The sequence below is a fragment of the Seriola aureovittata genome, chromosome 5 (genome assembly GCF_021018895.1).
Source record: "Seriola aureovittata isolate HTS-2021-v1 ecotype China chromosome 5, ASM2101889v1, whole genome shotgun sequence".
Lineage (NCBI taxonomy): Eukaryota > Metazoa > Chordata > Actinopteri > Carangiformes > Carangidae > Seriola > Seriola aureovittata.
Window position 1 is genome coordinate 5,703,339 of NC_079368.1, and position 12,726 is coordinate 5,716,064.

At 43.9% G+C, this 12,726-nt stretch overlaps 1 protein-coding gene across 4 annotated transcripts in view; it reads right to left on the minus strand.

Annotated features, from left to right (window-relative positions):
* The window catches only part of kat6a (K(lysine) acetyltransferase 6A), a 31,588-nt gene that overhangs the window by 5,777 nt on the left and 13,085 nt on the right, over positions 1-12,726 (minus strand). For 2 of the 4 annotated variants that reach the window (XM_056375647.1, XM_056375648.1), the window contains exons 3-16: positions 11,808-11,916; positions 10,596-10,711; positions 9,932-10,013; positions 9,609-9,723; positions 9,052-9,368; positions 7,857-7,969; positions 5,991-6,106; positions 5,054-5,195; positions 4,097-4,258; positions 3,529-3,622; positions 3,142-3,373; positions 1,237-1,435; positions 439-1,143; positions 32-293 (exon numbers count right to left, since the gene is read on the minus strand). In XM_056375647.1, the coding sequence (XP_056231622.1) occupies positions 32-293; positions 439-1,143; positions 1,237-1,435; positions 3,142-3,373; positions 3,529-3,622; positions 4,097-4,258; positions 5,054-5,195; positions 5,991-6,106; positions 7,857-7,969; positions 9,052-9,368; positions 9,609-9,723; positions 9,932-10,013; positions 10,596-10,711; positions 11,808-11,916 (2,764 nt within the window). The remainder of the gene's footprint in view (positions 1-31; positions 294-438; positions 1,144-1,236; positions 1,436-3,141; positions 3,374-3,528; positions 3,623-4,096; positions 4,259-5,053; positions 5,196-5,990; positions 6,107-7,856; positions 7,970-9,051; positions 9,369-9,608; positions 9,724-9,931; positions 10,014-10,595; positions 10,712-11,807; positions 11,917-12,726) is intronic. The other 2 variants (XM_056375651.1, XM_056375649.1) reach the window with 2 other exon arrangements.

The following is a 12,726-nucleotide window of genomic DNA, read 5'->3' on the forward strand; positions in this document are numbered from 1 at the left end:
TCACTAAATCCTGCATCTCAGCTCTGCTCACCATCTTCCTCTGAATCTGAGAGGTTGGAGTGCCGCCCCCTTTTGGGTGCTGGGTCTGACAACCTCAGAGCAGAGCGGGCTGGAGGGTAACGGCGTAGCAGGTGGCCCAGGGGCGTCTCCTCCTCCAACCTGGGCATAGGCCTCTCTGAGTCTGAGTCTACAAAGGGCTCATCCAACACCTCTGTGGTCTCAGAAATCGTCTCTGTCACCACGCTGCTGTGAGGGTGGCTACGCTGGCGAAAGCGGCGTTTCCTCAGGGGCTTCTGGGTAAAAACGGGGTGAAGAATTAGGTGTGCCTTTGAATTTAGTCTAAAAATGACAACTACAGACCTACAGGATCGTAAATGAATTTTAATTCTGAGATTTTAAAATCATTCAGTATTGATAAATCTGAACACTGATTCTTACCTTGCATTTGAGCCCCATGGCAGGCTTGGTGAGGATGGGCGGAGAGCACGCCCTCCTGTCTTCATCATCCTCGTCGTCGTCATCTTCCTCTTCTTCACTGCTTTCACTGAAGCAGCCCTTCCTAACAGGCGGAGGCTCATTTAACCTGGGAGCCAGAGGAAGCTGTGCCAGCCCCTCTCCAGGCCCTTCAGTCATTCTGGGCTTGGGGCCTCTCTTTTTCCTCGGGGGCCGCCCTCTCCGTGTGGGGGTTATGGAGGGGTGCCGGGCCATGTCCAGCGAGTGAAAGGGTGTGGACTCTGCTTGTCTGTCCAAAGAGAAAAGAGAGGGGAGGCTGCTGGCAGCGCCTGTGGTTTTTCCTCCCTCTACTCTCTCCTCATCTTCATCGTCCTCATCCTCCACGGGGCGGATCTTAGGTGGCCGTACCACCCGCGTGCTGTCCTTCACCTTGCCCCAAGGCCAGTTTTTGGGTGGGCGCCCCCGTGGCCTGCGTTCTCCATTTGTAGGGGGTGGGGGTCGTGGTGGTTCCTGGACAGGGAGTGGACAGCGGATGGGAGGGGAAGTTGGAGAGCTTTGGCTGATGGGAAACCCCAAGAAGCCCTTCCTTTCCTCTTCCTCGTCCTCCTCATCGTCGTCCTCCTCTTCATCCCTCTTCTTGCCTTGATGCATGTGCCAGGACAAGGGCGGGACCTTGTGACTTGGTTTAATCTATTCACAGATAAAATAAATCAAAATCAATAAGAATCTACAGTAAAGATCAATCCGTTATCTCCACTTAAAACATATAATCATTGCATTTACCTCCTTGTGGTTGTCTTTCTCTGGTTCTTCATCCTCCTCGTCATCATCATCATCTCCATCAGCGTCAGAGACCACGGTGTTGGTTACAATGACGGGAGTCCAGCGGAGACACTCTGGGTCGACCTCCAGCTGCCGTGGGCGGGCCTTCAGACGGGCCATGTGGGTCGTCACCAGCTTCTCCCGTCGCACCAGAACGAGTCTGAGGAAAACCCAGCAGACAGAAACAAGCATTACAACTCTGTATGAATCATTCTCTAAAGGCAAGTGTAGATACATTAGATATAAGTGTGTGTGTCAGTGTATGTGTGTGTGCATCCATGTGTTTACGTTAGCTTGTAACATCCATGTGAGGTATTGTGTGTATGATTACTGGTGTGCATGGAGATACTACAATTTATGCGCTCTACGATTTTTTCACATTTTTCATTTTGTATCACAGTATGGGCTCAAGCGTCGCCATCTACATTCAGACCCCTCACATCCTCATACAATCAGGCATTGAAAATAATGGACAAAAAGCCTGTCCGATGGCTGCACTGTCACATACTGAAAATATACAATCTACTTAGTTTTGAGAGCTTTATTCATCTTTGCTTCCTCACATTAGTTTATAAATGTATCAAGAGTATAGCCCCAGTCTCTCTCCAGATATATCCAAAGACAGGACAGTAACAGAGTAACTAGGAGTGTGGTAAATGACAACTGTAAAATATCACATCAAAGATCTAAATTTGGACAATCGCCATAAGGGGTCGTCAACTCTGGAACACATAACCAACTAAAATCAAATTCACTCCAGACAGATTCCTTCACAACAAAGGTGCTAGTACAAAGGTGTTGGCTGAAAACTAACCACGGCTGTACCATTTTCTAGGCAATTTTGTTTAACTACTTGTAGCTAGTTGTGCTGTTGTTGTCTCTTTTTAGACTGTAGATCTATATATTTTTCGCTAATTGTAGGGTCTATCAATTTTGTTGTCTGTTTTGTGTTGTTTTTGTGACTGTTTTAATTCAATTACACATGTAAAAACCCAACTAGGGACAGGAGTAGAGAATTAGCAATAGCTATAAACTTTCATTAAATTTCATACCCTGTATTGAAACTATGTTAAATTCCATTGTCCCTATCAAATAAATAAAGAAACAAACTAAACTGATCTCATCTTTGTTCACATTGTGACCCAAAACCCAGTCTCATAAGTCAATACAGTCAATGACAGAAAATCAGTCAATGACATTAACTGAAACTGTGGTAATTACACTTATTAGACTAATTAGCCAGCTGCCCATCATTCTTCCCTTTCAATCCAACTATCCTTGCTGAAATTTGGGTGGAAAATGATTAGTGTCAAATTGCTCAGTTGTGTGTCAGCGTTGCCTGCAGTGTGTTACAGTGGGCCACTTCAGGATGTAAAGATGTTTTGGTTGCTGAGATACAGCAATTTCATTCATTCATTAATTTCATTGTAATTAATAATTTTATTAAGTTTCCAGGGTTTCAGGTGAATTAATGAATTCAAGCAGCAATCAGATTGCACCCACATATTATCATAGGGACAGTGTGAACAATGATCCCTCTAAAGTCCACTTTAAAGAGTAGCTTTGTTTACATCAAGTGTGTAACGTGGCATATTCTGTTTCGTTTGGGTTACACTACAACAGTCTGCAACATGATGTGATTGAGTGCTGTCTGGCAACCAGATCCTCCTTCCTCATTTCACTGCAGTGTAGTAAATTATAGTGTGCTAATGATGGAAATAATACAACAGGTACAACTCACTGAGAATGAGAGGAACTTCCATTTACATGGGAATATACTGTGAACCACTGGAGTGCGCTTTTGACTGATTTATAGGAATGAATAATTTGGAGTGTTTCGGATTGTGTGCGGGTCCTGTCTCTGACCTGTCTCCTCGCTGCTCCAGCATGTTGAGGCTGTGCAGCGTGGTGGTGATGTCCTGCGGGCAGATCCCTGTCAGTTTGCTAAGCTGCCGTATAGTGATCTGCCGGTCGCGGACCTCATGGAGACACTCCAGAACCACACTGCGCCAGTAGGCCATGTAGGACAGCCGACCTAGGTCCGAAAGAGGCTTCTCTGGAGATCCTGGCTGGCCCTCACGCTTTGACAATAAGTAGCCTGCAGGGAGGCAAGAATAAACCAGCAACACCATATTAGACATCACAGATATACAACACAACATTATTTCTACTTTTGTATTATATTATTATTATATATTAATCTTGTCTGTCAAAAAGAGGAAGTTAGTTCCAGTTTTTGGCTGCTGCCCTTACTGAAGTCGATGAGAAAGCGTCCGTAACCCTTGCGCTGGTACTGTGGAAGAATCATGATGCACGATACGTTGTATTTCTGTTGACAGTGCTTCTCCTGGAGAGGAGGGTAACACACACACACATCCCACCATTAGAAAAAAAAATAAAAATCACACATGGAACCACATTACAGAGCCGTGTACATGTACAGCTGTGTGATGATGGTAATGCGTCCGCTCACTAACTGCAGTATTTTGGCAGCCAGGTGGCACCATGTTAATGGGAGCACATACAAATGCAAACTCCACAGAAGGGAAACAAAGCTCACAGCACCCAGTGTTTATCTGAGAGACAACGTGAGCATTTGTATGTTTGGAGGAATGTGTCACTGTGGGTGACGCCAATGCATTTTGGTTCAATTAGCTGTTTCAGTTAAGTTTGTGCAGGGTGATTATATTTTACAGAGCTATGTATGCCTTGAAAATGAAGGAACCACAGTGGAGTGGACACTGAAAATACAAAACTGGCTCAGAGGCTGTGAGAACACGGATCCAGCACAGGGATGATGTTGGGAACATCGTGGCCATACCTTGGAGAAGTAGCCGACGAGGTGGCAACCTTTGCTGTCGTTCTGGGTCAGGACATAGAAAAGAAAGGGCTCCACATCATAGTAGAGGGTCTTGTGGTCCAGGAACAGTTTGGCCAGCAGACACAGGTTCTGACAGTAGATTGTGCTCACATTCCCATCGACCTATTGTGGGAAAAGTGAAGAAATACATCAGTGTCAGCATCATGTGTATCAGTAATGTTCAGTCCCAGGAACAGTCCACAAGTACATCTTTAAGCTGCTGTTAGAGAGCTGGGGAGCAAAGTAAAAGTGAATGGACTAGAAGTTAGTGTCAAGCAATGATCTCAGCTGAGTCTCTTGAGACCCTGACAGATAGAGAGGGCAGAGGAGAGAAACAAAGAGCTGTAGAGAGAGAGAGGAGGGAGGTTCACATTGGCAGCTCGCCAGTTATCTCTACTCTCCTCCGAGCGGGGATGGACTGCAGAGCGGGGAAACAGGAGCTGCAGTGGCCGTGGCCTGCAGGCAGCGAATCTACTAAATCTGCTGCTGCGCTACGAGACCCAGAAGAATAGCTCAACTGTGGATCTGTAATTATGAATTATTCTATTAATAACACTGATGAAAGAATATCTCACTGTAGTAAGCAGAGATGTCAATTAAACATTATAAGGGACATGACTGATAACCATTCTGTTTATTCATAAAAATGGTGGCAACGCACCGGTGTGACACGCATATGATTAACCTGTGATCACACTGATGCTCATAGTCTTAAATAGCAATTAGTGGGTCTTAGTAAAAGAGTTATTGCACCTAGAGTCAGGTGGTGAGAGGAGGTGAGAGCATTTAGTAAAATGTTTGGCTGCAGCAGCACTGTGGTTCAATTTAATGGAGGCCTGTCTCTCTCTGTTACAGTGTCATCCACCATCCCTCACTCACATTAAATTGTCTGTCATCATTTGGTCCATCTTTCCTCACCTCAAATACAGAGACTTCATCCTTCCTGTAGATCTCGTTGGCAGGGGGGTGGAACCAGTTACACTTCTTCATGTGCTGGTAGAGGATGCTGCGACTCTTCATGTAGCGCAGGCAGAACTCACACAGGTAGAGCTTGGGTAGTCTGCACAGGGAAAAGGAAGGGGGGAACAATGACACAAGGAAAAATGAAGGATGGTTGTAAAAAAGTCACAACTTGAGCTGAAATGAACAGCTGATTAATTCATTAGTTGAGAACATGTATCAGCACTTATTTTGTCAAATGATTAATTCTTTGTTAATTCTAATTCTCTGTTTCCAGCCTCTCCGACATGAATATTTGCTTGTTTTCTTAGAGGTCTGTGATAAGTTGTAGTGAATATGTTTGACTTTGGCCTGTTGCCCAGACAAAACCAACAAAAGGAACAAGTGAACTTGGGCTTTGGGAAATTGTAACGGCCGTTTTTACTAATTTCTAATATTTTATGGACAGAATGATTGAATAATTCATTGAGAAAATACTTGGAAGATAAATTAATTAAAACCATTTTCACAGCTTGTTTTGAAAGCTGCAAATATCACAGCAGGCTGCAATGCCCGAGACATATGTGAAACTAACAGGGTTCGAACATTTTAAGGGTTAATATTGATATTTCTGTTCTGCATGGCTTAGAAAGAGCATATTTGTAAGAATAGTTCGGCAGATTTTATTCAACAGTTACATATGTGAAAAAAAAAAAAAAAAAAATCACTCCACCCTCAGAGAAGCTGAACCTAACTGCCTCCCTGGCTCTGGCTGAGTACCAACCAAAGTAAGTGGTACTGTAAACAACCTTATAATTGAGCTCCATTACAGTGGTGGTAATTTCTGCGCCTACAGAGCAGGACTGTGAGCTAAGTACATTATGCTGCTGTGCTTCATTATGGTGCATTAGCTTACCTGCTGTACTCCTGGGGGTAGGGAGATGAATACCACGTCTGGATTTCAAACTTGCCGAACTCGATAACTGACGGACAGCGCATCTGAGGGTCCGGTGGACCCGTCACCCCCACTTTCTGTTTGGGTCAACAACAAAGATGAAGGGAGAGAGGGAGGGAGAGACATGGAAGGTCAAATCCAGGTTTACTACAGGAGGGATTAGCAGATCATTGAGCAGGCAGATGAGCCTTTACCGGCTGAGGATCTTAAGACTGCAGGGTGACAGGTAGGGAGAAGACAGGCACATAAACATATCAGCATCACATGGAAATGTGCAGAAGCAACAAAGTCCCATCACTCAGAGAGACCAGGCTACCTGCTAACAGGACTTAGAGTTATAAGTGAAGCTGTCATAACACATTGCTGGAGAATTTTATCAGACTGGTTTGGACATCCCTGCCTGCCGTTTATGATGATCATGTACTCCACACCACTGCTACTCAGCCTCAATAATCACATCAGCCCTTTTCACACATCATTAACTCTTACTACTCTGCATGCATCAAACACTTAAACACTGGTGTGGATGTTCCAGTCGGGATGGTGTTTTATTACGACTCCCGTGACACTGGCCAAACACCCACTCTCTGGTCAATCTGCTGCAGTTACGCCATCAAACGGGGCATTAATGTGGCTAATTTATGTTTCCTCTCTGTAACTACTGGCTAACCTGTCTGTGCAGGACACTGTCATTACAGCGGCCCTGTTCAGAGTTCACTCTATCAAACACCAACACTAACTTTATGTGTCGAACTGAGACTTGGCAGAAGCCTAATACGCTCTAATCTACGGTTACACCGACCAGCCCTGCCCTTCCAAACAAGGATAGATAACTTTTTGGTGTTTCCTCCTTTCGTTTGAAATGCTGTGACACTCTTTGCATACTGGCTTTTGTTTGTCTATAACTTGTCCCTGCTGATCTGTATCAAATGCAAAATATCTCCATAAACCTGTCTCAATGTGTTGCTGCACCTGCCGCTGCCATTCCACATGTTAATGTTATTGTTTACTGCGCCTGCCTTCTTCTCGTCCAGTTTGGTGTCAGACCAGGACGCATGTGGGGTTATTACACTGCCCTCATCAGACCTGGAAAAATCACATCTACAGTAGGGTCATGTAGAAAAACAAGTCCTGGCAGAATTTTGGCACTGACTTGCTACCAAACTATGGGGTCTAGTGACATACCTACGCTGTAAGTAATCGAGTACTTGTTCATAAGGTAATGAGAGTACTCGAAATTTTTGAAATGACTGAAAATGCCATCCCTACTGCGCTGTTGTTCAATCACGACTTATTATTTGCAGTTACTGGTCCTTTAAAGCCAAACCTTAGATCCTCAATGAATCCTACACTCATCACCCAGGTCTGCCCCATACGCCCTGTATCTACGGTAATGGATGATTTTAATATACATGCTGAATCTGGCAGCTGCTCCATGGCAAATTAATTTCTTTCAGTGCTGAGATACAATCAGTCTCTCACAGCTCATTGACTTTTCCACCCACAAACGTGCCTACATCCCACAGCCCTCATCTGAGCCAGTGACCAGCTTTTACAACTCGGCTGCTGTTGACTCTGCTCTTTCTGACCACATTTTCAACATCAAAGAAATTCAGCTCCTCCTTTTCACACTCTACGTCTACATAATATCACGTCCGATGACTCCAGCCTCAGTCGTAGACTCACAGGCCTCTCCCAAGTTCCCCTGCTGATGCTGGCTCCCTCTACAACTTGGCTCCTCTTCACCTCCTTCCCTCCCATTGTCCCATATCTGTCTATTTACCAAATTTTAAAGACATTTAATATTTTTTCTATCTGTGTGTGTACCTGCAGTGCCAGCTCCTGGATGTGTCTGAACAGTTCAATGTCTTTTTCCGTCAGGTTCTCGTGGCCAGGGAGTTTGTCATCGTCGTCACGCCAGTCGCTGCCTTCCTGATTGTCTGGGGGTTGAAAAACAGGTGTCCAAATTAATGCAAATCTAATGAGAGGCTTGGAAGACAGGATGCAAAGATGCCTGCTGATTGAATTTTACAGTGGTGCTACTGCCACAGAGTGCAGACAGCAATGAAACCCTTAAAATAAAACCTGATATGCATATATATGCATACCCCCCATTTTTCTTTCAAAAGACCGGCATGTGGGTGAGCAATATATCCACAGTCATGTATTCTTAATGATAAAGCTATCATTGTGGCTGATGTGGTTTCAAACTGTGTCATCCATAGATCTGGGTGCTGGTGGAAGTTGAAGTGAATGCTCTTGATGTGTCTGCTCTGTCACATTAATTCTCTGATTCGGTGTGACGCTTGTGACTTCAGTGTTTTTGGCCCCAGAAACTTCAGTGGAAATAAAACTGCAGGTGGCCACTTCAAATTACACAGCGATTTCTTTTACTGCATAAGCAACAATTTCCTCAGGCAGAAAATGACAAATCAATTCCGCACTGTTTTTACCCTTCAGCTACAGTTTCTCAATAAGTTACATCAGGGCTGGATCATTTTAAAAATAGGACAAAGAGCCCTGAAGCACTGCAGTCTATGCATCACAATGATAGCTGGTAGTGCTGAGCCTGTTTGTTATCAAACCATCTAACAACACCTAAACTGAGTCTGATAAATTTATTGTAAAAGGCTGCATGAAGGTACAGAATTCTTTTTAATGATATGATGCTGATGTCTCATTAAAGTTCAACTGTTGCCAAATTAAGTGGTGAAATTGATTGAGACTTTAGGCCAAATTTTCATGTTATGTGAGGTGACATCCATGTCAAAAACATGAATTTTAAACTTATCTTTGGTCAGTTTACTTTAACATATTCTAAGCTCTCTTCTCTAAGATCTTATAGTTTGTATGGTGATAAAATACTAATTTTTAAGGAAAAACTTGGATCTGCTTATTCTGCTGGACCAGTGAAAATCTAAATCCAATCTGGCATTGAACAGAGCTGTTTATCTGCAAACTGAAATTGATCCTCAAGCAGTAATGAGGTGCTATGTATAAGCAGAATGTAGCTAACCCTTACCCCCCCTGTCATCTCCTTCTCCCTTGCGACTGGCTTTCTTACGGATGCGGCACTGCTGTGAGTAGTCCACCACTTCTTGTCGTGCCTTGCGGCCCTCGGGTGACGGCGTGAAGAACTTTGTGAGGGCGTCGATGAGCCCCTTGGTCTTGTTGTTGAAGCGCAGGCTGCTCTGCGACAGGTCGTCGTCCTCCTGCATCGAAAAAAGCAGCCGGTCGTCACCGGGATAACCCTCGCAGGAGGAGCTGGAGGAGGAGTTGGCTGAGGCCGAGCGCTTCCGCCGACCACGCCTGCCAAGCTTCTTGAAGGGCCGCCCCGGCCTGCAGAGGAAGTGAGGAGTCTGGTTATGACTGTGTGTCAGGATATGTGCACACTGCACAAGAACTGAACCCATCATCAGGTTTTTATAGATATACACTGATAAACTGGGCAGAAAGGAGAAATAACGATCAAAGAAAAGTCATTCTGGAAAGTCATAGCTTAGATACATGGTGTCTTTCTGCGGCTCTCTACTGGGCTGACATTGACGAAAGCGGCATTAGTTGAAGGCAGTTCTTTACCTGTTCTTGGGCCGTCCCAGTGGTGCATTGTAGCGCCGTTTGATTTGTGCTGCCTTTTCGTGTAAAAGCGTCTTTCCCTTTTTCCTGGGTTGGCAGATTTGACAAATCCACATGCCTGTGAGAGAAAGAGAAAAAGCACAGGTTCACATACACTGAGGTGAATTAGACAAGACAGGCTTCATCGCAGGTGCTACTCTGATTCTAATGGTCATAGAGTTGTAATGTATGAGTTGTATGTTCCCTTTCAGCTGAATTTATAGGGTCCTGTTTAGAGGTCATTAAGTGGTGGGTTATGAGTTTGAGGAGCAGTCTCGTTTATTTACCTTTCGGCATCCGCGTGAGGGGAGGGTCGCAGCACTCCATGTGGAAGCCCCGGTCACAGGAGTCACAGAACAACATGTTGTCCTGCACGGAACAGACACACACAGTGCTGATGATTATCAAAGATGATTATCAGTGACCTGATTCAATAGTGATGTGTTAGAACAAGATCTAGAACTAAATACTGGAGCGAAATTGTACCTGTATTAAATCAACTACAGGTCAGTCAGTGTGATCAATGTCCAAAAACACAAATTAGTGCCACTGATCAAGGCTCCAGAGCTTATTCTCTTTACACACTATGAAAAACATTATACAATATACACAAAAACACATTAAAACACTTTATATTTTACTACTAGGAATTAGCCAATTAAAAATGAATCACACTGATTCAAGCAACTGCATCGTTTCAAAAGATGTATTTTATCATCGTGCATCTTGATAGTATACTGTGCATTTTGTCTCACAGTTTAACTTCACTTCCTACAAACATTTGAATAACAATGACTTGTAACTTAACAAGTAAGAGAGCCTGACTAAAATAGCTCAATCCCAGGACCACAGATATGTCTATTAGCATCTCTATCTGGCACTTAAGCAGAAAAGAGAGTGTTCACAGACACTGTTCGGCTGCCAGTCCGCCATATTCGCTCATCCACTCACCGCATTCTTCCCTTGATCCTGACAGCTGCTGCAAGTCTTGCATTCAATGCACTGCCACCACAGAGCCTTGACACGCGCTGTGAGCTCTGGGGAGAACTTGAGACAGGACGGGTGGCCTGCAGGTAGATAGACAGGCATACACAAACAAGTGCGTCAACGTCACAGACCTTTTTTTTTGTCGCTGCTGACTGACAGCTGTGACCCACTTGCATCATTGTAAGAGGAAAAAAAAGAAAGCTCCTTTTGGAATTAAAGCCCTCACTGAATCAAACCTGGCTGCAAAGAGAGTGTTCAAACATAAATGACAATCTGTCAGAGCTGTGCGTTTGCTCTGTTTGAAGAGCAGCAAACAAGACGGCCTTGTCTGGGACAGAACCCCGCTGAGGAAAGAAGCGAACACAATCTGTCCTCTGCTTTCACTAAGCAATGTCAGCGTTAGCATGTGTTAGCAAGAACACTATAACTCCTGGTTGAGAAAACAAGATTTTATACGGAATCCATCATATCTCAATTTTATTGAAAAGCAGTATGTGTGTGTTCAGTCACTGTGCTCATATTTCTCAGGTATCAGTTTATGCAGCTGTGAATGAAATCAGGAAAGGAAAGTGGCATTAAAAAGTAAATGGCTAAAATAGTTAAAACGATACCTGAAATTAAAGTACATGTCAAGTTCTACAAGAAGCTGAAGTTGTTAGCATTGAAAGGTTGAAGTGTAGATTTAAGTGTAAGTGAAGCTGAAGTAAAAGCTGTTGTAAAATGTCAGCTGTAATGAAGGCAGTGGGAATATAAGTTGTCATGTAACCACTGAAATTAGCTAGATTTTTAGAGTGAGGGATAAAAGCAGTTCAAATGTCACTGGAAGAGTAAGAAATTCATTTATTTTAAATGTCCTTCAAGAACGGAGATAAAAGCAATTAAAAGGAAGAAGTTCAGTGTGTTAAGTGTGTGCACTGTAAATAGTTCAAATGTGCAGCTTCCGAATATTACACTTGGTCATTATGGCCACAGTCTAAATGCTTGCTTAGTATTGTGCTTTTATTTATTAAAAAATAAAAATATATAAATGCATTTATTTCATCCAATTACTGTATGTTTTGCAAGCAGCTGATTGTGGATCTTCTTCTAGAAATGTGTAACCAAGTCAAAGACTGAACTGGTGCCAGGATGTTTTTGAAGACGTCCAGGTGTTATGGGTTACAAATGAACACTCACCACTGTTGCCACAGTCAGCGCAGGAGATGAGCTCCTCCGGCTTCTTGTCGCGATTCTGCTCCTTGGTGCCCAAACAGAAGCTGCAGATGGGGATGGGCTCTGCCACCGGCTGGCAGAGGGACAGAGCAGAAGGGAAAGAGGGATGCAAATTGAGACTGTCAGTCAACTTAACAGCTTCATTGTACAAATGAAGACAACAAAGTGGCCTTGTGTGTCCTGCCACAGTGGTGGACTGTTGCCGTGTGTATTAACAAGCTAAAAGCGGACTGAACACTACAATGACACCATGGAGCATGTGGATCTGTGAACACTGAGTTTAGGGTAATGAAGAGCGTGAGATTTACTTTAATGAGTGAGCTTGTATAATTTATGTGACATGTCAGGCTAGAGGCTGCCATCGTGTGCCAGTGTCTCTTGATGACTCCTGAGCTGTTTGATCAAAAGCTGTAACTCACTGCAACATGTCCTGATCTAACACCAACTCTGAAACGTGCCATCAGACATTTAGTTCTGGGGCTGCATAAATCTTTTAGTGCGTCCCCAAAAAACACAAACCGTGTCAGCAGGTGTGTTCTCGGACACGAAACAAACACATTATCTGAAATGCACAAACCTCAGACAGATTTGTGTCCAGGAAAACAAAAGGCTGGATAACACTTTACATGTTGTTACACATCCAATAGGACTTTTGCGAACAATAAAGCTGAAAAATCACATCCCTGAAGCACTGCAGGTGCACTTCACACAGACACAAACACGGGAGAGGAGGGGCCACAGGGTGACTCTCCTTGAAAGTTTCTGGAGCCTGGAAGCCCTGAGGGGAGCGGTGCCTTGCTGCTACCACAGAGTAAACCACAAGTAATTTTCAGCAAACACATTTTGTTTACTGCTGAGCACCATCCAGCAGATATAAGTAAGT